The 24252-nt window shown below is 43.1% G+C and overlaps 2 protein-coding genes across 4 annotated transcripts; both read right to left on the bottom strand.

Annotated features, from left to right (window-relative positions):
• Nucleotides 1-4256: 4256 nt before the first annotated feature.
• On the bottom strand, nucleotides 4257-11160 carry b3gnt9 (UDP-GlcNAc:betaGal beta-1,3-N-acetylglucosaminyltransferase 9). 3 transcript variants are annotated; one of them, XM_070972366.1, is made up of 9 exons: nucleotides 10931-11160; nucleotides 9472-9620; nucleotides 9231-9341; nucleotides 8971-9090; nucleotides 7280-7645; nucleotides 6530-6771; nucleotides 6181-6436; nucleotides 5774-6100; nucleotides 4257-4694 (listed from the first exon to the last, which is right to left on the bottom strand). In XM_070972366.1, the coding sequence occupies exons 3-9, from the start codon at nucleotides 9339-9341 to the stop codon at nucleotides 4605-4607; spliced, it is 1512 nt and encodes a 503-aa protein (XP_070828467.1). In that variant the 5' UTR covers nucleotides 9472-9620; nucleotides 10931-11160; the 3' UTR covers nucleotides 4257-4604. The 3 variants fall into 3 exon arrangements, with proteins under 3 accessions (XP_070828467.1, XP_070828469.1, XP_070828468.1); XM_070972368.1 differs by having other exon boundaries at nucleotides 5785-6100; XM_070972367.1 differs by having other exon boundaries at nucleotides 7280-7642.
• A 2916-nt stretch (nucleotides 11161-14076) lies between these two features.
• bbs2 (Bardet-Biedl syndrome 2) lies at nucleotides 14077-23604 on the bottom strand. Its single transcript, XM_070971985.1, has 18 exons — nucleotides 23503-23604; nucleotides 22848-22982; nucleotides 22313-22540; nucleotides 20520-20645; nucleotides 20093-20155; nucleotides 19779-19856; nucleotides 19398-19502; nucleotides 19072-19158; nucleotides 18807-18942; nucleotides 18292-18431; nucleotides 17921-18050; nucleotides 17652-17823; nucleotides 17417-17546; nucleotides 17118-17237; nucleotides 16835-16972; nucleotides 16248-16360; nucleotides 15361-15509; nucleotides 14077-15114 (listed from the first exon to the last, which is right to left on the bottom strand). The coding sequence occupies exons 2-18, from the start codon at nucleotides 22962-22964 to the stop codon at nucleotides 15008-15010; spliced, it is 2139 nt and encodes a 712-aa protein (XP_070828086.1). The 5' UTR covers nucleotides 22965-22982; nucleotides 23503-23604; the 3' UTR covers nucleotides 14077-15007.
• Between the last annotated feature and the right edge of the window lie 648 nt (nucleotides 23605-24252).

Below are 24252 nucleotides of genomic sequence, written 5' to 3'. Positions count from 1 at the left end.
GTCATCACAAACGGAACCAATAGTTATTCCACTGACCACTACACATTGTTATCACATTCAACTAGATCCACTGTCATTATTTAAACAGTGACACAAAACATAAGCATCATTAATTGCAATTTTAATTAATTTCAATCAGTGTAGATAAATGGTGATTTTAGATGTGTTGCAATCATCAGATAGACAGTTTCCCATAGGCTATATATAAAATACACATCCAATATAAATATAAATACACATCAAAGAGTAACATGATGTTCCTTTATTGAATAAGGATAAATCAAAGCATCAGTTCCTTTCCAAACTGAAGTCACACAGTGACTCTACAAGATAGAAAGCACAGAATCAAAGCATATCATACAACACAAGAACAAATACACATCCAACGGTCTGTATATAATACACCTCACATGTCTGCACACTGAAATAAATGCAGGACAAATCCGTACACAACAAATGGACAGACAAATGAATGGATGCAGGAGCCTGCAAGCTTGTGTACAGCACAAACATAAGAGGCCAAATCAATCTAACTTGATAAGATAAGATCAACTTTATTTATCCCAAAAAGAAATTATGTAAGAGATAATGCCCGACGAGGTGTCCATTATCAGAAATGAATGGACGGCGGGGAGGAGTGAACCGTCCAACGCGAAGCTCCGCTTATACCACTTACGAAAGAAATAATATTAAATCAATTATTAATACGTTAATGTTGCTTTCTACCGTTAAAATCGTAAGTTTTTCCACAAGAAGTGGACTATTTAATATCTCTCGTTGTGACGCGTTGCCAAGGTAACCGGCTCTGGCCGCAGCTGTTATATTAGGCCTAATCAGTGGAGGGAAGTGAGATGATTGCTTAACGTTATGTTACGTGACACAAAGTATCATTTCAGAGGGCAAGTGCACCTCTTACCGCTTGTGTGTGTCCAGAGGATGATGTTGTAGTTTTCATATTGTGCGGCTGACATAAAACAAAGGTCAAACAAAGGTCAAACAAAGCAACAGCGCGTAGCCTCGTGCGCAAAATTCAACCATGATAAGATTATATCCGACGTATTAGTCTGCTTCCTCTGTCTGGCCCGATTGACATTGGGCAGGTCCAATCACATCGTTAAACACCAACCCCTTTCGCTTTGGCATAATGCGGCATAAAAAAAAAAAAAAGTCTCTCTCTCTCTCTCTCTCTCTCTCTCTCTCTCTCTCTCTCTTTCTCTCTCTCTCTCTGATGACGTCTTCCTTTTTTAAGGATTTGCCCAAGTTCACAGGCCTTCTTTATTCAGCACTGTCCGGAAAACAGTGATAATCAGATGAATCAACCATGTCTATTATTTCTCTTTCTCTCTCCCTCATTCATGTGTCATCCCTCTTAAGTTTTCAGTTTCTACACTGCTATTTTTATCTTGAAGATTGACCAATAAATAAATCTCTCTCTCTTTCTCTCTCAAACATACATACACATAATTCAAAGTTCATTCAGGAGTTCAGCTACATTCATGCTTTTGGACTGGGTTAGTTAAGTAAGAGTTGGCATCTGATCCATCATTTCTCATCTCTATTCTTTCTCTTTCTCTTTTCTTCCTCCCTGAAACACATAGGTACACCCAGGATGAATTCTGCTTAAAGATCCATTACTGTGATGGAGTGGTGGAGTGTACTTTTTTGTAGTGTTAATAAATTACACTTTTTGGAAGTATTTAATGTGTCCACTCTCACTGATTCCCGTTAACTCATTGCATGGCTTAAGGTACGTGGTTTTAAAGAGTTGCACAGTTGGTATACACATTCAAGAGACCAAAAAGGCGTGCGTTATCGAATGTGTTGGGCCAAAATGCCAGGGCCGATCTTTTGTCCCAGTCCGCCCCTGATGTCAGTTGTTTGACAGTGAAAATAAATGGAGCCTAAAGAAATCCTGCAGAGAACGCTGATCTTTAGTTCTGCTCCTGTCCTGGAGCTTGAAGACAGAATGTTGTTTACAGGTCTCTAATCAAGTTTCCCTCATGATTATCAATGGTATTATCATTTGTACCATTACAACCACACTGTGCATCATGAAAAGGTTTACTAATCACAACCATAAGGTTCCTTCTGTGTTAATAATAATGATTCTGAGGTTACACACACCTTGCACGCTGTAAGTCAGCACCCATTACCTGTCTGAACCACCCCTGCATGTTCCCCAGCCACGCTCTCACTCTTAACTAACTCTTAACACTCGTAATTTAGTCATCCTAACATTAAGCCATGAGTGTATTTTTACATACTTGTTGAGTATTTTCGATCTACTTTAAGTGTACTTTAGTGTACTGGAGAAAGAAAAAGGGAATGCCACTGATGTTCAGGGTAGAGGCATCATCACCCTGACTCCACTGGCCCCAGCAACAACATGCAGGAGGATGTCAGAGTGAGAAGGAGGAAGGTGGTGATCATGGAGGAATGCAAGCGGAGGATGGAAGGATCCAGAATGGCAAGAGGAAGGCCGGTGTTGATGCCAGAGCACCTGAAAAGAAGTCAAGGTGTACAGTAGCATCACCATCACCCTCGTCTCCTCCATGGAGATGAAGACAAGAGTGATGATGGTGAGGCACCTGAAGAGAGGATGAGTTGCAGCTCCGAGTCCTCAATGTCAGCCCAGCACCTCTGGATCCTGCACTGACATGGAGGATGTGAGTTCTGACGACAATGGAGGTCACTTCAGCCAGAACTTCACTTCACTTCAGCAGCGCCTCAGCCAAGGAAGAAACAGGAGCAGGGGTAAGCTGCTAGTGGACAACAAGGGACTTTTGAATTCATTGATTTAGACGCCATGTTATTTCATGTTGATCTCAGGGACAAAAAAAAGTTTAACATAAACAAGAAAGGTTTGGAAGTAGAAATGTAAAAAAAAAAAAAAAAAAAGTTTTTTGAAAAATGTGTTTGTGTTTTAAGATGATTTCAAGGACAAGCGCCATCAGCTCGCTCTCTTGGCCAAAGTTCAGAAAATCAAATCAGACCGTTTATCAGCAAGTTTTACAAACACATGTTCACACACGTTATAACATTGACCTATGCCCAGAAAGCACCAACCAAATTATTTGTATTTCTGTCTTGCAGCTGGGCATCAAGCACATTCCCCGTGAGGCTGTGTGGTTAGAAAGTTGATCTGATGTGAATGAATCACCTGGACAATCCACTGCTGTGTCCCTGCTGGACCAGTAGTTAATACTGGTTTTGGAAAGACCAGTCCTCTACTGATGCTCCTTCCTTCCTGTGGAGGATCCCTTAATGAAGATGACGCAAAGGTACCAAAGCTGGACAAAGAATGTTTCTTTGAGTCAGCTTTTTGGATTGTATTCAACCACAGCTGAAACTCTTTATTATCACAGTTTTTTATTTGGTGGGTTAAAATTTCAATGCACAGCATCAAGGCCTGGTCACACAACAAAGTGACACAGCCAAGTTTTTGCAAAATAGGTGGTGCTGGAAATTGGGTGACAAAGAAAATTCTTGCAGTTGATGAACTAATGTAGCTGGAAAGCTAACGGCTAACAAGATAGTCAGCCAAGAACATGTAATAGCCAGTCACACAGTTGGAAAGCTAGCTCTTGCTGAAAGTTAGCTCTTGCTGACAGGACAGAGAGTTTTTCAAAAGAGCTAACAGCTGTAAAATAACTGGTCTGTAAAGCAGCTTGTTTCATGAAGCAGTTGACAGAAGTGGTGAAATAAAAGTGGTGCAACACAACTCACAAGCTACGATAGCGTCCTCCCACTTAGACTCTCCAGCTCTGTGTTCTCTCAAAAGTCAGCAAGACAGTTCGCTATTTAGTCTATAACGCTAATAACACTTCATACAAAAGATTAGTGCGGATTTACTTCAGCACCACTGAAAAATCCACTAATTGCATCTATTCCATTGACATGAACAGATTTCCTGTCAAAACCCTTTTTGTCTTAAATGCTGGTGTGACTGGACCTCTGAGTTCATGAATAAAAACCACGTGGAGCTCATTTATTGGTATATTATTGCCATATTTTACACTATCATCATTGTGTTGTTTATGAGGCTTTTCAACCCTGTTGAGACTCAGGAGAAAATACTGGCATACTGGGCCCGTCCCACCACTGTTTGGCAGCTGGGCGTGCTCTTCTATTCATTGCTGAGTGGACACGAGCCCTTTATCACCACGGACTTCATCCAAAGGCACATTCAAGTTAACAGTGCACTGTCTATAAGATACCCACACCCACCCACCCACACATGCACACACAGGAAAAAATTCTATTCTTCAGATTTTTTTTCTATTGTATCACTGCAACCGCCCACTTACACCTTGGCCATCCTGATTTCTCTCTTGCTTTTCAGAGGTTAAGACCTTGCTGTACATGTGTCTGGCCACAAACCCTATGGAGCAGCCACCGCTCAACCTCAGCCCGCCACCTACCTGAGGCCACCTCCATAAGTAAGACACTGAGGGAGGGTCCTCCCAACATTCCACAGTCGGAACAGCATCACAAATAATAAAAGTGCATTGACGAGTTCTAACAGCATTTACGATGTGTTCTATAGCGTGCCGTGTTTCTCTGCAATGTCCGTTCTTTGCTCTGGATCCTGTCAACTCTGTTTCTCATCCTGCTGAGGCCCTAGAGCTCACCTGACTTCTGTCTGCTGTGTGCCCTGCTGGATCCTCTCCCTCACAGTAATCACTGGGAGGAACCTGGATAAATAACAAAAACAAATAAAATGAAGGTAATCAATTGGAGTTATGATGTTCTGTATCAACACTCGAACTTTTCCCTCCTTTAGATCCTGTTGAACACCAGCCATCCGTGTAGAAGGGACCTCTCTTTGAATTGCTATTTCCAAGATTTCTTCCCAATTTCCTCACGGACTCAGGATTTGGGGGGTTTTCCCTGTCTTCTTGGAAAGCTTGGAAACAATGCTGAGCAATGCTGAGTATCCAATAGCGTACTGTTCAAATAAATTGATCTTCCTTTGACTTTGCGTGTGTGTGTGTGTGTGTGTGTGTGTGTGTGTGTGTGTGTGTGTGTGTGTGTGTGTGTGTGTGTGCGCGCGTGCTATGGTTCCAGCTGGTTCCCTCTGTGCAGCTGGTTTCCATTTAGACTTCAGTTATTGTTCCTCCAGGGAACAGCAGATAATGCGACCGTCCATTTGTGCCTCTATCCAGCATAAGGAAGTGAGGTACATCTCTGCGAGTGATGCACAACGAGAAGACATAAAGTCTCTTCTGTCTTTCCACTCATGCAGTCCACACAGCCGTAAGCGGCCCTGGCTGTCCACACAGTCCAATGAAAGCCAGAACATTATTAGTGCTGTTGTCTCAGGCATGCATATATGGGGTTAAACCAGCTAACCACATTTTATGTCGACCTTGTGGACCTCACTGTGTCAACAATTAGAAAATATTACATTCTGTGGGTGACACGTGCAAAAGTCCAGAGAGTCCACACAATCTCGTCTGCAAATCAAGGTCTTGTGTGGTTGTTCACACACTCTCTATGAACACACAGATGGCCAAAGCCTAAATTCTCTTTGGGCTTCCTTAGTGAAAAATCTGAAGCACAACTGGCCCATGCCAATTCATTTCCCCAAAGAAAATCTGCCAGCTTAGGTTAAGTCTCATATGACTCAACTGTGCTTTTGAACACATCAAAAACCTCGTTGGTCTTGTTGCCAAGTTGGCCACAGATCCTGCTTTCTAACCATTTTGTTCTCACTAGAGCTCTTGCAGACGCCACTCGGCCCAGCAGAGAGTCACTAATGCGTGACAAACACCTGCTTCTCACCGTAGTCCGTCTCTTCTCCCTCAGTTTCGCTCATCCGCCCCTTCCACTTAAAGGGCCAGGACGTCGGGCTGGTGCTATTGTGGCAGTTCAGCTTGGGGTCGTGCAGGAGGTTCCACATGAGCCAGATCTGAGGAACGTTGAGGCTGTGAACAACCATGAGCTCCTTGTAAAAACAGGGGTCAAACGTCTGCAGGTGGGGCGCTGCAGAGGGTCTGGGAATTCCAAAGGTCCGAAAGCCCTGGTGGCGTGACGGCTTGACACCAATCAGCTGGAGGCACATTCCCAAAAAGACATCATCGATGGGGAACAACTCCACCTGGAAGCAAATAAAATAATGCGTAGATCAAAGGATTTTAAAAACAGACATTATATTAAAACTGTCCAACTTTGAAGTACCTGTTCACAGGCAGAGCTTAGTCTCCGAGCCGTATGTCCTGACATGACAAACCCTCCTCCTCCAGCGTAATCAGGGTACAAACCCACGCCATAAACAAACTCTGGCACATAATACTTTGAACTGCGCCGACGAATGGGTTTAGCATGGATAATAATATCACCCACAAACAGATCCTCATCTGGCTTTTGACCTTGCAGCATCTCCAGTATATTCTCCACATTAACATACACATCAGCATCACCCTTGAAGATGAACCTGTGTGAGAAAGGATAACAGGGAAAGCATTAGATATAAGTCCCATGAGGAGGGAAACAGATCAAGTCTTGATTTAGTTTAAGAAACACTGACTTGACACTGGGACAGCTGCTGTTAACCCATTTCAGAAAATGAGTTTCCTTCAGTGTCAGGTTGAAGAAGGTGTCTTCAAAGTCCCAGAGCAGGATATCTCTAAAGGTTTGACTCTCGTAGGTCAGGAGCCGATCCCACAGAGGCAGAGCGGTCCGATTCCTGGGAACCCCCAGCAGGAAAACAGTACGGATGGAAACACCATTCTGGAAAAGTCCCTCTTTACCCCAGGTCCGACGCACCACCTGAGGATAAGTCAGCGCAGAGAAAGAGATTATTTTGTTTTATTTTGGACATATTTACACATTGAGCAGGTATGAATCAGCATTAGCATTTACTTGGAGATGTATTCATGTCCACCTGACAAACTTAAGTCCAATATTCACTCTCCTGTCTACACTTAGGGGCACGAAGGCTACGGATGCCTGCGAATGCCTCAGACATAGAAACACAGCAGTCCTCACACAGGTGTAACCCCGGAGGAACCCAGGGACACAAGGTGAAAGTGTCAATGATCAATGTGTCCTGCAATTCACATTAGTCCTCTGGTTTTACTCTCCACCAACTCCTGAGGCAGAAATGGGCTGTCCATATGAACATATAGATCTAGCTTTTACAGAGCTGTTTTAAACTTAAAGAATTAGTTATCAAAATACAGCAGAATTTCTGTGCTGATTCACAGCAAATATATTTACACAAGCAACACATAATGTTTTGGCAAAGACCTACATGCTAATAGATGGCATATTTTACCTGACGTTTATCAAAATCTGCAGCGACAGATTTCACTGCAATGAGCATGTAGGGAGCAGCAGTAGACCCTTTACTTCCTCCTCCTCCTTCTTCTTCTTCTGCTCCTCCAATGTGACATTTCTCTGGCTGGTCTATGAGCAGCTTAAAGTCTCTGTTGTCCTTTTCTCTCAGATAGCCCTCAAAGTCAAATGGCGGCATTGTGGGCAGGGGCTTGGCGGCGGTCTTAGTTGGCACAACGTTTTTCCGTCGCGACTTGGATTTCCCCTTAGATTTGACCTGAGGTTTGGACTTGGGCTGAGGAGATTTAGATTTGGGCTGGGGCTTGCAGGGAGGCAGCTGTGGCTCTGCAGGGCTGGATGGGGACTGCTAATTAGGAGACATGATGTGAGATGCAAGAAATAGGACATTTATTATAACGAGTAAATATCATTATTTGTATGTATTTATGAGCACATAACTTATCAATTTATGCACATAAAGGCTTCTGAGAACCTCAAAGTGCTAAACAGAAATATGAAGCCTAAAAAGCTCAAATGAAATTGACATTGAAAAACAGCATCATAATTTCTGTTTACACTGTTTCATGTTGATCTCTTCCTGGTTCTCTATAAAATGTGTTGGACCCTCTGTGAATCAGCACAGATGGACATTCACACAACCGTAAACACAAACATATGGTGTGTACATACACGGACGCACTCGACATATGCAGTGTGAATATTAACGCAGCACATCGTGTACAGCAGCAGCAGACGTGAAAATGTCTCTGCCCTCGATGAGAGCATCATGTGCTCATCTTAGAAACGAGTGCCAGACTGACAAACAGTGACCTTCTCGTAGCAGCTTCAGGTCAGCGGATCACACTCAGTCTGAGTCCAGTTTCACAGATTTGTCAAATAATCCTCCCTCACATGTACCGCAGTCTCCATCTCCGCCTTCACCTGCTACAGCTGCTGCTTCTAACAGCAGTCACCTTCTCCAAATCAGGTTAAAGTTACCTTATCTAGCATTAGAACGCATATGATATATTACAAACCCACCTCAAATTACAGATCAGTAATCTTCATTATACACCAACTGTTTCTAACTTCTAAACTGTGCTGTGGCTGTACTGAAAAGCTGAATTAAAAGAATAATAAAGTCATGTTTTACTCTCAAAACAAGACAACGTACAGGGTTCATCACACTTATTTTTCAGTTCCATGTCCTGCTCATAACAGATGCAATGATGTCGATAGTGTGTTCAGTCGACACCTGGTTACTATTTGTCGACCTCTCGCCGATCCATGCAAAAGTTTCCAGTAATGCACCAGTGGGTCCTGACATGGTTGATCTTGGCTGCATCAATAGAATTTTTTAACCACATTTTATCACATTATAAAGTTATTATGAAGAACATCTGAGTAAACAGTTTCCATTTACACACCCACCAGACACAGAGCGACACTAGCATTCATTTGGAGCTGTTTCTGACACCCAGACAATTTAATACTCACTCTCCACTGGAGCGTTAAAGAGAAAGATATCTCTCTTTAACGCTCCAGTGGAGAGTTGCTAACTGTGCTGGTGATAACTCTCTTGAGTTTATCACTACAAGCAGCACCTTTCACATTACACATGGTTCATAATACTCTTATACCTGCATGCAAACACGCACACACATTCATAACTTGAAGCAGATCAGGTCATACCCCTGGAGACTCCTGGCCTCCTCTGGCCCCGCTGGCACCCAGCAGCGTCCTACTGGAGCTGGTGGAGCCATGGATTTCCAGCTTCCACATCGGTCTGTCCCACCCAGAGGACAGCACGACCTGGAAACAAGGGTAGGAGTTGATAGGACACGGAGAGTGGACGGCTGCACTTTTCAAGAAGGAGAGCATTGCATTGTCTAGTTAAGACTCATGTAAAAATATTGATCGTCCTCTTCCGCTGTGGTTGGTTCCAGCCTTACCTGGCGGGCATAGAGCAGCAGGCAGAATAGCACCAGCAGCAGCATCGTGCACATCACATCTCCCTTCACATGGAGGATCCTCCTCATCGTCACCATCTTCCTCAGCATCATCTAAAGACACAGACGTCGGTTAAGTTTTGAACAGGAACGCACGCTGCATTGCTAAATATCACCTGGAACCGCACTGTTTGTCTGCAGAAATACATGCCTGATGTTCCTGCTTTTTTCATTGTGCTCTCACCTGTTTCCTATGGGGCTAAAAAGCTGCACTGGGGGAAAGCGACTTAGAGTGATTTGGTGCCGTACATGCCACTCATATCACTGGATGGATGTCCGTCATGTCTGCCTCCATCCTCACCTTCTTCTCAGGCACCAATGGGTGCGGGCATCCTGGACAAAACCAACAATCAGGGATCAAAGTGGGACAACAGAAATATAACAGAGAAAGTGGGGTGATTTGAAGTGAATTTGAAATGCAGTTTAATGAATTTCTGATGCTGCCTGTTGTAAAGAGGATGTTGTTGCTTGTCCCTTCTTCCATTATTTTGCTTTAGGGAGGATAAAATGTGCTGGAGGTCTGAGCTCTGATTCGAAAACCCTCTCATCTTGTTTAAATCTCTTTTGTGGCATGCTGTACTGAGAATAAGATGGAGCTCAGCAAGATGGTGGAGATACTCATGGACATCTGGAAACACCTTCACATTGCCCACTACTCATCAACAACACAGCTGTAAGGGGAGCTTCTGGGGACACAATCACCAGCCAGCTGAAAAGGAAGACACACTCGTCTCATGTCACCAAGCGAGCTCACCAGAGGATGTTCCCCCTCAGACTGTCCGGTACATGAACTCCTCCCTGCAAGTCTGCACCCACTTCTGCAGACAGACTGTCCTCACCTCCTCCATCACTGTGTGGTACCCCACATCCTCTGCCCACACTAGGCACAGCATCATGCAAACAGCCAGGCAGCTCACAGGACAGGATCAAGTGCCTGTGAGTGGTCTGCATGATGCCAAACCCAGACCCATCACACCTCATCTCAATGCCTCTTCAAAACGTTTTTATCCAGCCGCAGGTTCAGCTCCATCAGCACCAGGACCACCAGACATCCTGGCTCCCTCCCTCATCCTCCGAGCGCCCACCACCCATCATAAGCAGTCCTAGCTTGCGTACAAATTCTATACAGCTTACCACATTTTATTATTCTCAAATGTATATAATCAATGTATTTTCCTTTGTTTAAAGTAACCTTTTAATTAACATTCTTGCTTCGCTGCGCTTTGTCACCAGCTCATGTTCACGTGCACATGGTAAATTTGGCGACTGAAGTCCTGTTTCTGAAATTTCCCATCGATTCAGCGCTCAGGAGTGGGAGGGTTTTGAGGCTTATGTAAGTGAACATGAGGGTACCCACTATTTCAAAGAACATTGTGTCCCAGCATTCAGCAGACATCCCTAAATACCGCTGCCACAGAAAATTCCCTGTGACCTAATCACAGCTATTCGTCTCTGTCAAAGAGCGCACATTCCAGACGAGCGGGGCCGTTAGCGCCGCAAACTTTACACACAAAGTAGGCCTGTCAGTTTTCACCAGATACACTCCGCGTGTTTTACAGCATTAAAAACAAGCCTGCCTGCTTTTTTTTAAATCCTAGCACGTATGTAATGTTCCCTCGTGAATGCAGCTCATTCAAACTTACCAGAAGAGACGGAGGAGGAGGGGGTCAAACTGAAAACATCTGTGCCGTGGATGTCTGCAAGTCCATCACAGGCTCGACTCCGCGCACTTTTCGAAAGTTTTCTGAACTTTCCAAAGACAAACGTCCCCTGAGAACAGATGGAGACGGTGGTCCTTGCTGTATCCAGGAGTGTGTATCTGTGAGGAAGGATAGGAGATGTAACATGTCACACTCCCCTGTGTGTGTGTGTCTGCCACCTGGAGCTGAGCCCGTCTTTACGAGCCGCTGCGCTCATGGTTGCCTTCAGGGACTGTCGGGAATATAAACTTCCCCATTAACGAAAAAACTGCAAGGGTTGAAAATTACAAATTAATTAGCAATAGCAATAAAATGAATGCTTCATTTTCATGTTGGCTGAGGTATTCAGGAATTATCTATCACTGCGCAGTCAGTTTTTGGTTTCACATATTTGCCAAAGAAGTGAAAAAATGATGATAATAGTTAAAACACTGCAAGAATGTGTATATCTGTATCATCGATTGTATGAATGGTGGAGAGAGCTTCCAGGTTTGAAAAGTGAGGACAATTCAGAAGTGCAGCATAGAATAGCGGACATCAATATAAATTAACCTACAAAAGCAGTATATAGTATATACCTAATAAACCATTTAACATACCTAGTGTTCATTCTCTAGCTAGTCTGTCAATCCAAAGTAAGTCACTCGAATGTATGAAGATTTATGAGCCATAAATTGTAGTCAGCAGTGGAGATAACCAGGAGCACTTGAATGTAGCATCTTCAGCCTTTCGACTGACCACGTGACTTAAACTGGAGCGAGCAACTTATGCCAACACAGCAACTGAGGAGGATGGAACAGGAAGAAAGAGACACACAACTAAAAGTGGAGAGTGTGGAGACATGTCTTTTTCTGGTTTGTCTCCGCGAGGGAGTCGGAGCTCAAGGCCAGAGACAGAATCCATAGAGGTGGCACAGATCCTGGGTATTGGTCATAGACTGTATGGCTAAATGAGACTTCAGTGGTCAATGGTTTCTAACAGAGGAGCCTTATGCCCTCCACTTCAATGGCAGTGTCGTTGATTTCTGGGCCTGGCTCTCCGGGAAGAGGAGACCAAGAGAGAGGAGAGGCAAGAGGAAGATGAGATGAAGATGAGAAAGGGAGGCTTAATTTAGTGGCTGTCTTTAGTCTGCATTGTTCTTATCTTTATCCCAACTTGTCAATATCCACATTATAGGATGACATGAGACTGTCAGCTTGGGACCAACAACAACGGCAGAACAAGAAAACAAGCGTGTTCCTTCCTCAGTCGTTCACTCGTTCATCATTTCAACTGAACACTTCGAAAGAAAAAAAAAAGCTGCACATAAGATGAAATAAAAGAGATAAGAGGAGGGGGGAACACATACTGTAATGACTTACAGCTTACAGCAAGTTCTTCTCTGCCGAAAACATTGTCCTAAAATAGTTTTCAGTATGTTTTGACCCCAGGTGGTGATCAGCTGACAGCTTGGCTCCTTTCATCACCGTGTCCAAGATAAATGGCAGCAGATTCAGATCAGCTGTATTATACCACATGAGGGAATTCTTTTGTTCTACAGCTCCATACATAAAGACACCATAAACTCCACAGTAAAATAGCTTTCGCAATAAGACCACAACATAATCATAATAGAACACAAATGACAGTTCACATTAAAATGCTTTTTTTTGTATGGAAAAATACATTCTGTGCTACAATTTCTTGATTTTTGATGTGGCACAGTCTGTCAGGTTGTTTATTTCCACATACTGGCAGAATGTAAGCCATGGCTGCAGGCATATGACAGAACTGAACCTTGTGTGCAGTTAACAAGTAAAATGTTACGTATTGTAACTAACAATTAACTGCAAGAGTTGTCACTATTGGGTTTATCCTGACGCACATGTGCAATTGTGAAGATTTTCTTTCCCGCCCATGTACACTGGTACATGGGCGGACAGGTTTTCACGTACAGTAAAAACAACAACATCATCAGGCCTGAGCGTTGCTCTGAAAAGCCAGTATTTTCTTTGGCTAAAGCTGGTGGAGCTGAGGGCCTAAATCTTAGAGAGCCACATCTATACTCATAGAATCTGGAGTTACAGTACATAACTGTTTTATTTCATATAGGCTTCCCCCTCACAGAGCTGTTGCTATTGGGTTACAGGTGAAGCTGATGTAGTCAGTGCCCATGGTTAACACCATGTCAGCCCTGAGTGGAAAAAAATGAGGCGCATGGTGTAACTCTCCCTCCACACAGCACAATCTAGCATCAAGCATGTGTAAAACTGAATTAGTCAGAGAGCACTCTGATGTTCATACAGAAACAGGTGAAGGATGAAAGGGCACAGAGAAGCCCAAAATGCCGCTGCGCAGCCACTCTATGGAGGACCATGGAAGGATGCTGTTCTGACAGAGCCACACCTTGTGAGGGCCCTCTGTAGTGAGTGAACAGCGGCTGCGCCTGCGTGATGTTTGCCGTGTGCAAAACATACTGAGACAAAGTGCGCACTGGGAAAAGTCAGTGGAACTCTTCTTCTGCCACATTTCCGTGAGGCGGGGGGAAGAACACAGGGGAAATAATTCTCGACTGAGAGGACTTTGGTAGGACTTTAGGTGCCTTTGAGAAATTCAGCTGTAAATTTTCTGAGCTCCAAACTGGACTTTTACAACACCAGACACCTGGCCAGATACGTTTAAAACATAAACAGTCTAGTGATTGGAAATTAGCTCCCTTGAGCAAAGAATCCACCTATGATTGCTGCAGCTCAGCTGCTCAGTGGCTGCCAGAATAAAACAGCTGTGAATAGTGAGTAACATCGCCCTGATAAATAAACATCAGGGCAAATAATCATTAGCTGACATGACTTGTTGGCTTTGGGGGAACTTGGCTGTAACCGCTTATCATCTGTTCTGCAGTTGAAAGAGACATTCAGACCATTAGACAAAAGATTTCCAGCATGAGAAAGGAAAGCTAGAAGGCTGCTCTTTTTAGAGGAGGACTGGCTTCACTGTTATTATACACACTAATTCTAGCTTCCCTATTCAAATCCAACCAGAGGTCAGAATAAACTGTCTGAGAAGCACATTGAATTCTTCTGATACTGCAACAAAGTCAACTAACAGTTCCACAAGTTTCAAAACACAAGTTGATTTAATAATAGTTTATCTGCCACAAACACAAAATTACATTTACAGTCTGTGTGCAATCTATAAAAGGTAAACAAGTTAAACACACAGCATCGGTCCTCTGCGACATTCATTAACTTAAAACAGTTTTCTTTGGCTACAAACACCACACAAACACACGACCGCCGGGAGCAGAGTCTGAGTGAGCTGCCACACAGAGCTATCAGGACCACCACTGACTTCAATGGCACAACCCTCCATCTGAGAGGAAGCTGCTCTCTGTGTCGCTCCAGCTGTGCTCTCTCTAAACATGGCTGGGTTTAACGGTCAGGGTGCCGATCCGACGCTGTCATTTTCTACAAAACCTCACGTCATTGTGGAAACAGTTTGGATGGCTTTTTTTTTTTTAAACATTCCTTTGACAAATGTGCAACATCACCTGGAACAGCTCTTTCTCTCTGAACTGCTGACGCTATCAGATGTGAATGTACGGCTGAAGGAGAAGACTAATGTTTGTTTTGCACGAGTTTTCGACAGCAGCGTCACATTAATAAAGTAAAATGAATTCCTCTAAAACATCACATCCAGCTGAACTACCTGTGCTCTAAGTCTATGGTCAGCATTTGATATCTGTACTATAGCAGACTTTCAAGTACAGTGAATGTATCATGGAGCTGGTGCCAAATGTTGTTGCCAGGCTGTTGCTCATTCCTAAATCACAGAAAAAGATAGATTAAGGCTACAACAGCGTCCTGATTCCACCGGTGTCCTCTACGTTTCATGTTCATGTGTAGGTCTCATCCCAGGCTCATTATTCATCAGCCATCCTTAAAATAGAGTCCAACATTACAGTACTGATCGGTTGTCTTTGTGCCCATCCCTCTTCTCTCAATCTGTATGTCCATTCCTGCGTTCTCCCTCCTTCCACCCTCAGGAGGATGCAGTGCCAGCTCTCATCACCCGGAAGAGTGCGTTGATGTTATTGCTCTTGATGGCGTCTCGACAGGCAGAGATCACTTGGTTCTTGGGCTTACCCACTGAGGAGGAGGAGGAGGAGGAAAAGCAACACAGATTAATGATGTGACAACACATAAGGGTTGACCCAAATGGCTTTATATGCAAGCAGTCTAACAATGCTGTGATTAAAAAAAGCTTCTTCTACACAAACACTCGACTCTGAGCCTGTCAGCACACATACAGCCATTAAGGCCTTGTGGTTTTTAGAGTGTGTCTTAGACATATATGTGACGCATACACGATGTATGGCATGACGCATGGCTTACCTCTGAGTCTACCAGCCCGTTGTATGGCCTGGTTGACAGACTTGAGGCAGGCCAGCAGTGCATTGTGGTTGTTAGAGCGGATTTTATACTCATTGATCAGATCTCTGTTCAGATCGTACAGCTCTCTGTAACGCTTCTTCATTGTTGTCCTACAGAGGGCAAGAGAGAAAACCATGAGAGAAAATGTGGGGACAGAGCAAGAAAAAGACTAACTAAGACTAATAGGCTTGGTCCAGAGGGTAAATAAAGACTGGTCACATAACTGGTACGCAGGTACACATGGGCGGCAAAAATCAGAAATGCTTAACGTCAGTTGTTTAAAATATGACCTTGTGTACCCTGCAAGCGTGAGACTGTTTAGGCTGTTTCTGTGCCCAACAGTGGAGAGTTTGCCTCAGACTTCCTCAAACTGACTGAAATGGGTGCTGTCTGAACTGCGCAGGCCATAACGAATGAAGCTTTTCCATGATGCAGATTTGCATGACTGGGTGATAAAGTTGGTCGCCATGTGCACAGACAAGGCTACCGTCAAGGTCGGTATGCATGGTATGTAAATACCAATGCTGACAGTAATATCATATGTATTTTACCAAAAACAATGTACAATGCACATTTACTTGAGGTTTACCTGAAGAATCTGAAATCAGATATGACTTCACGGAGGCATATCTGATCCTTATTTTTAGTTTTTGATAATACAACTTGGCCTCAGTAAATGCAAGTCCTCCACCGCGTTGGCAATACTACGATGTGTGCCATTCTTCAGAAATATGATGCCACCTTGCATCCTGGTGTACCGAATAAACTGACAACTGAGTGTCTTTGTTCTTGACGTGTTTGACTGTAACTGAATAAAGTGTCACTGTGTGGATATTGTGGAAACTCACATGTCACTCATAAGGCGAGCATCCTCTGCTTGAACCAGCATGTTCCTGATGTAGTTGGAGTGGTCGGCCATAGCCGCAGTTAACTTCTGGTGCACGGAGTGGAACTCATCCACCTAGCACACAGGTATTTAAGACTCAGAATTAAACCACAATGCCAACAAACATGTTTCTGTTGGATATAAAAACAGGTCAAGGCTGCAATTTCAGTCTGTGATTACGGTTTTCTAACCACACTTTTCAAGCACTTTCAAGGTGCCTAAAACATAAATTTCCAGACTCTCAAAACCTCAAAATCAAGCATTTTTCAAGGACTATACTTGAATTCAAGCAAACCTAACCTTGAAAACATATCAGTCAAAATTAAGCATTTTCTGAACCCATTCGAAACAATCTACAGTCACGACATTCATTCCTTATATGCTTGCTGACTTCTCAGCCTTGACAAGGGTGCTGCTGTACTCAGAGTTGTAGTCATAAAGGTCGATGTACATGTACTGATGGACGGTAGGTATGTGTCTTGTATGTTGGAATATTAGTGGATTAAAATGTTCATGACAGCAGAGGTTTCAGTGCGATTATGGCCAAACCTCAGTGAGTGTAGTACGTAGCTCCTCAAAGTATCCGGGGAAGTCTGCTTCTGCTGACAAGTCCTCTATTGCCAGGAAAGAGGCCAGTGATTGGACCAGATCTCCAGCCAGGTCAATGTCATCAGTTCTCAGAGTGATCTGATAGGCCAAGTTAGGGGTTAATTAACAGACTGATTGTAGCTGATTAAAAACAAAATGACTGAGAAAGTACACAAAAAGTAACATCAAACAACCAGTGATTCTTAAATATGGTTACAGCTAAATGCACAACTTGTATTTGTACCTGTCCATTGCTGGCCATGCTGATGGACAACAGCCCCCCTCCTCTAAGTGAATTAAAAGTGACGTCAGGACTGTCGACTCCTTCTGGAAGCAGGAAGTTTTGATTCAGCCACATCACCACCTACACACACGCATGCACATGAATGTAAACGACTGCACACATAGATCCAGAGAGACGAGATGAGATTTAAATGAACAAATATGTCCCAGCATGCTGTGGTCTTGAACATGCTGTGGGACAAAGCAGAATCACTCTTCCTATTGTTCTCTGTCTTCATGAGAGACACTCTGAGAGCCTACCCTCTGTGGTCGGTCGTTGATGCTGAAGGTGACCCTTCCTGAGGGCGGAGCAGCCGAGGAGTCGACCGTGATGTCATACATGGAGAAACGAGGCAGCTGACGAGTGATTTCAAACACGTGGAATTGGGTGCTGGAGTGGACAAAAAGAAAGTGCAAATACGGTGGGGACATGGTGGTATTTAAACAGACAAATATGCGACAGCACACACACTTGCCTCACTCACACAGATCCTACCTAATTTTCCCCCCAACAAAGGCTTTGATGTGCAGATCTACTGGTATATCTTTTGGGGGGACAATGGGGACTCGGACACAGCCTGACAGGTTCTGGGCACTGGGGTGGACAACATGACTCTCCCCCTCAAATATCCCCTCTGCGAAGATGAGCACTGCACGAATAATGGTTTCTGGAGAGGAGATAGAGGAGAGATTGAGGGAATTATTAGCATTTAGTCAGTCCTTGACATGCTTGAAATTCTTAGATTCAGTGCTAAGACGCTCTACCATTTGGTGTTGAAATGTTGAGCTCTACATGAGCCTTCTGGGCCTCTGTAGCAGGTCTCACTGACAGCGCCGTCTGGAGCTGAGTGTTGGCTGGTATGACACCCATCCCACTGTTTGTCTCTGACACACCCTGAAACCACAGTACAGTTTGTGTGGATGTTAGCATATACAATAATATGCAGCCCAATGTCAATAAAGAATCCTGTGATTATCTACAAAGTTTAGTTTCCAAATCTCAAGCCGTCATTTTTCACAATACCTTGTCAACAACCAAAATGAAAAACAGAAATCTACATATCTCCACATTCAAGGAAAAAAACTTTCTGAATACATTCATGTTTGAACATATGATGTTTGATTATTAGATGTACCTTGGCATTCTCTTCATAGTTGCGTAGCTCCAGCAGCAGATTCTGTCTGCGTTGGCTGAGCTCTCTAATGAGGTCCTGTTCAGCACTGGAGTCCATGAGATTCCCTTTAAGGTCCTTGCTGGCTGGCAGGTAACCACGAACTACAAGATACACATTTACAACACTGATGACATCCTTATCCAAGGGTTAATTCTCCCAAATCTTGATTAGCATATTAGAATGCTTTGTCTGAATTAAGATCAACTGGGCCTGACAGAAATTCATTGTTCTATTTTTAAGGTATCTCAATATGATCTCAAGTATTTGGGAAGTGCAAATTTTGATCTGCTGGGTAAACTAGGTGAAAGGTGTACAAAATTCTGTATAGTTTTTGTCTGATTTGGCCTAGCTTAGCCTTTGTGAACGTGCATTAACACACACGCATTCTTTAATCCTTCTGACAACCAGTGACAACATGTCTTCTCATGTACACATGTATGCAAAAACACACAGGAAGACACATCCAAACAACATACCCTCTCCATCGACGGAGGTGCAGATAAGTTGTTGCTGTCCATCCAGCCTATAGTCTCCCTCCACGACTCCGGCCACAGAGGAAGAGAAGTTATCTTTGAAAATGACCTCGCCTGTGCGGTCGCTGCGAGCATCAATCTGAAATAAAAGGAGAACGTAATTGAAGACCGAAGAGCAGCTGGAGATACAACAGAAATTAACGAGTTGTTGTGTCCAACAATCTAATGACGAATCACATTTGTGAAGTGTGAGACGTTGTGTGCTGACCTTTCCATTGGACCAGCCAGTGATAAGCTCCACTACCCCATCAGCGTTCAGATCAAAGGCATGGATACTCATTGCATGATTCTTAGACTGAAAGGAGAGAAAAAAAACACATTATTCAAAAGCAATTGCAGCACTTTACATTTAAGATATGAGCGTAAAAAAGCCTTCAAAGAGTGGAGTGAATCAGTTCAAATCCCATGCTCATGCGGACTCAAATGATTAAGGACATGTAACGAGACATCAAACAGTTTGTGTGACAAGAGGAACAAATAGAAGTAAAGCTTTCAGAGGGAAAAAATATTATGATGACGATATGATTGTGGTACCTTAATCCTCCAGTAGCGGGCAGTGCGGTCATAAACTCCCACAGTGCCATTGGCCAGGGCGTAGCCAAACCTGCTGCCATGCATATGGCACAGTGATGTTACTGTCTGCATGGAGAATGACAGAAGGAAAACTTGTCATGATGGAGGGTGATGGCTAAGCTATCATCCCTGAGGGGAACGTGTCCCGCCCCATGCTGTTCACTCTGACAGCACTGAGCAGCTCCGTCAGTGCTCCGTCAGGCTTCTTCACCACAAACTGATCCTTCACTCATTTGCAATATCAAATTTAATAAGAATTTAAGGCATTTAAAAAACACAGTGTTGTGTGCATTTTCTAAGTCAACAAGCCTAAAACAAGTCAAATAAATTACATCCACTTACCTCATTTTCAGTCATCTCAGACAAAAGCTCATCCTCTTTGAAGACCCTGATGTCAAAGTCCTCCGATCCTACCAAGAGCTGTGAACACAGTACACAACAGCTGACAGCATCTCTTAACAAATTACCATATCACTGAGAAGGAATCTTTCATTCAGCTCTATAGTTCAGATACGACGATAAATATTTTTGAAGAAGAGAGCTGTAGAAAACAGGAGAGACGGGAAGAAGACCAGAAACAAAGCCCCTGAGCAGGAACCAAACTGCACATGCAGTGGCCACATGGCCTGTGTCTCTGACTGCCGGTCAGGACTTACCTCATTTTTGCCATCCCCAGTGAAGTCACAGAGCACCAGAGATCTGACATTATCTCCAGTTACCTAAAAACAATATGTTTCATAAATACATTCATTTAGCTGACTGAGCCATTTAAAGGAATGATTAATACTGACACAGATTTATGATGATCACAATGACAAAAAATTGCGCCAACTTATTTAATGTAAAATTAATAATACACTTAAATAAAATGAACTGGAAAGTGGCTCGAAAATGGATGGATATACAGAACAGATTATAACAATAGAAAGTGTGCCTTTGACAAACAAGTTAGATTTGTCATGATTCATTCTGATGAGGTGTCACTGTCTCTGAGCTGTGTGTCATATTGTTATTCATGAAACAAACTTCTTGAGTGCAGAGCAGACTGTAATGTATTCTGATATGAAAATGTGTAGTTCTTACCGTCCAGAAGTGGTCGTTGCCCTCATAGTCAAAGCCTTGTAGGGCGCAGTTCCCTCCAATGATAGCAAGAGGACTCTTAATATCACCGAGTTTCCCCAACACAATAGCATTGGCCCCATCCGTCACCTGCACCCACACCCAGAGAAAACCTTTAAAAACAGCTGACTGTCTTCACTGCAACATGGCTGTGATCTTATTGTTCAGCTGTGAGTGGGGGGTGTTGGATGGAAGCTTTTTCTGAGCCTGAGCAAGCAGGTTGTAATTATTTTGACAACTAGACAATGATCTCATTGTAAACAGTGTTTCCCTCTGATAATACTATAGGCTTTGCTAAACTTAGAGAGGAGAGAAGATGAAAGGAATCATAAGGAATCAAGAGGACAGACAAATAGGCTCCTGTCTAGAGCCAAGAATGATGTGAAAAATGAGTGTGGATTATGTGCATTACTGGCACACTTGGCTCAGCTTTTTAATGGGCATCCACCTTGTGTTTACGTGCGTTTGGTCGAAAAATAGACTTTAAGAGTGAAGAAACACTTCAGATCATGGCTTGGCCTGTGAGCCTGCACAGAGCAGGTGCAGACAGCTGCTTGGATTAAAATCAGACATGGCTGATTCGCTTGCGGTCCTCACACGGGTTACTGTCAAAGAAAAATGATCTTGTATTTGGGGATATTATGGGTTCTAACCTGATTCCCGAGGTGAGCCTAAAGAGATTACAAAGTCTGCGTGTGCTCGCTATCATCAATCATGTTCTGTTTAACATTATTAACATACCTTTAATAAGCGACAAGCCACATCATATTCATAACATTAACCACTCTTATGGAGCGCAGAGCAAAGTTTTGGTGAGAGGGTATATGGAGAATGTCAGATCCACGGAAAAGAGACACAAACTGGTTTGTAATTAAGGATTTAAAATTAACTGGCAGACATGCACAGTGGGGAGCGGATTCTTATTTTTGCAACGAATTAGTTCTTAGTAATTTCGATGAAATTGCCTTAATACTACAACCAAACGTCAATCATCCCTTCAATTGTCAATCTGAGAGCTCATCAGGACAAGCCTAGCATGCTCTGCTATGCTCATAAATGGACAGATGTAGCATCTCCAGCATTTCTGTGGGATGTCCCCAGCTGAATCAGCTCTGTCTCCGGACAAACGACAGATTTTCAGAGCATCCATCAGCTCTGTCTTTTTCTCCAGCCATGGCCACAGTGGCTGAAGGCCAAAGTTTTCCAAGACAGTGCAAAACATCCTCTGGCTTCCCAAGTTGGAAAATTGGTCAGGAAAACTATTTGCACGGTGGAGGCAGATATTTAAATGAGGCTTCCTCATCAGTCCCAAGTTCTTTTGGGACAGCTACTTGGACAGTATCTTGACTGAATGATTGTCCCATTCAAAGTTTCAGTCATCAGAGCTAGAAACATCATTCTCATGCTCAAGTTCTGCATTTAAATAATCTGCTTCATTAATGCCACAGATTCAAATTCCTTGTCATCAGTGGCCTCAGGTTCATCCTCATTTCCAGAACTGCTGTCATGAAAACCCTTGAGTATGAAAGAAAATGCTGCTCCACACTCTAGCTGTCACCCAGGTGCTGCACCATCATGTTAATGTGACAGTAAGGTAATATAGACAACTTTTTTCATCATTCTGCCCGCATTTATTCACAGTAATGGTGACACAACAGTGCCACCATGAGGCCAAACAGGAAAAACAACATTATCTTGTAGAACTTACCACTACATCCAAATTTATTCCTCCCCTTATTCTCCTCAGCTCCACTCACCTCTCTATAGAATATATCAGCATTGTCATGGACATCATAGGCCAGCAGGTTGGTCTGGGATCCCACCAACAGTGTGTCCCCAGTGGTGTTTGGTCCCAGCATTCCTGCCGTCAGACAAGTGACGGCCTGGTTGATGTTGAGCAGGGAGATGTCAGAGTCTTGGGTGCTCTGGCTCAGTCTGTAGGTAACAGGTCTCTGACCACGAGCATGTGGGTTGTGGATAAAAACCTTTAAAAGAGAAAGAGACGGGGTGAGGTGAAAACATATACAGTATGAGGTGTAATAAGCATTAGAATAAGGAAGGTCGTAAGTCCAGAGGGGGTGTGGGGAAGTGCTGCACAATAGATGCACTGAGAAAGAGTGTGTAAGTAAAACCTGGGAATATGTGTGGGGTGTTTGCAGTTAAATACCTGAGAAAATAAAAGAAGGAAGAATTATCATGTACTCAAACAGCAACAATGCAACAATGTACTTTCTGTTCATTATGAACTCACCACAGTCATGTTTGAACAGTGAAAACGTTCATTTCCCTCACCTTTCCAGCCTGCGTGGCTGCAGTAAGGCATGGGTGGACTCCATCAAATTTTCCAACAGTCACCATGCGAGGGTTAATCTTGTGGTTCAACTTCAGAGTGAATATGGGGACCAACATGGTACCTACTGTGTATACCTAATCAGACAAGAGACAAGCAGGTAATATATTACTGCAGTTGTCTGCAGATAGTAATCTCAGTACTGGCAAATCAAGCAGACGAGCAAAGCATTTCGTCATGCATTTCACCAAACGACGATGTGTGATTTTGCCACACTAATGTAATTACAGGCTTTACCACAGACTCTCAGAGGAGTCCTGTTGCCTAGCAACAGAGTGGCAAGCTAAAGCTTTTCATCTGGCTAATCTCCCTGTCGTTTGGTGTACACGAATGCCAATTATACAGCAAAAAGGCAAAAAACATGGCTCTTAAACATATCGTAAAGCCTGTATCAACAAAAAGCCCAATATTAATACTTCGACGGAAATAAAATGCCCTATATTTGCCTCCATTGCCCTGTGAGCCTAGCTTAACTAGCTAACGTTAACGTCGCTCGCTTCAATGTTGCCGGAAACAATTCCAAACGAATGACGACTCTAAAGAACTGAAGCGACTATTTTTTCAAAAACCCGTAGCAGGTTGTGCAAACAATCTCACCTGGGTCTCTCCTCAGCTGCAAATGTTGAATTTTAGTAAAACTGAGCTAGCCAGCTAATCATTGCCTGACTACAACCACTTCCTGTGTGCTGCTTTCACAATAAAAGATTCCGGTTCCTTCCTCCTTTTCTTCAGAGAAATGGTGGGTGACGGACAAAAGCGACATGGATCAGCATAAAACACCTAATTACAACGATAAAGTGCTTTGCTTTTCCTGCACATCTGATTGAGTCTAGGGCTTCTTCTCCATAGCAGCGAATGAGGTTTTCTGGGTCGAACTATGAGCGAAAAGGTAAAAAAAAAATAATAAGTAAATAAAACTGATAAAAAAGACAAAACAAACACTCCCTGAAATCATAACACTTGCTTTGCCCAGGGACCACTGCAAAAAGACAGGAGGCCAGAGGCCAGTTAATAAACGAGAATTACTAACATTAATCTGATAAAATGAATAAACATTAAAAAAAAAAAAAAAAAAAAAAAAAAAAAGCTCATCTTTCTTTCATTCTCTTTTTACAAATTTACTGACGCATTAACTAAATTAGCTTGGTACAAGGATTGAAACCAGGCTTATATGAGAGATAAATCAAATATAAACACTTTATATACAAACAAAAAGCAAATTTATTCCAGATTTATGTTGATAATTTGTTAAATCCATGGCCTCATCTGTTCTAATTTGAAGTGTAAGGTAATAACATCCAGAAAGGTAAGACAAAGAGACATGCATGATAATAGGCATGTACATTG

Source organism: Chaetodon trifascialis, chromosome 10 (genome assembly GCF_039877785.1).
Source record: "Chaetodon trifascialis isolate fChaTrf1 chromosome 10, fChaTrf1.hap1, whole genome shotgun sequence".
In the NCBI taxonomy this organism is placed as follows: Eukaryota; Metazoa; Chordata; class Actinopteri; order Chaetodontiformes; family Chaetodontidae; genus Chaetodon; species Chaetodon trifascialis.
Note: the sequence above shows the minus strand (reverse complement) of the source record. Positions and strands in the feature narration are given on the sequence as shown.

What these genes read in the sequence shown, in the direction of transcription:
- b3gnt9 (XM_070972366.1), bottom strand. Translation starts at nt 9,341, where the DNA reads ATGATGCTGAGGAAGATGGTGACGATGAGGAGGATCCTCCATGTGAAG. An exon ending in AGCAGCTGTCCCAGTGTCAA is followed by an intron (nt 6,437 to 6,529) that starts GTCAGTGTTTCT and finishes TTTCTCACACAG; the next exon opens with GTTCATCTTCAAGGGTGATG. An exon ending in TAAGCTCTGCCTGTGAACAG is followed by an intron (nt 6,101 to 6,180) that starts GTACTTCAAAGT and finishes ATTTGCTTCCAG; the next exon opens with GTGGAGTTGTTCCCCATCGA.
- bbs2 (XM_070971985.1), bottom strand. Translation starts at nt 22,964, where the DNA reads ATGTTGGTCCCCATATTCACTCTGAAGTTGAACCACAAGATTAACCCT. An exon ending in CTGGCTGGTCCAATGGAAAG is followed by an intron (nt 18,943 to 19,071) that starts GTCAGCACACAA and finishes CTTTTATTTCAG; the next exon opens with ATTGATGCTCGCAGCGACCG. An exon ending in TTTGTTGGGGGGAAAATTAG is followed by an intron (nt 17,547 to 17,651) that starts GTAGGATCTGTG and finishes TGTCCACTCCAG; the next exon opens with CACCCAATTCCACGTGTTTG.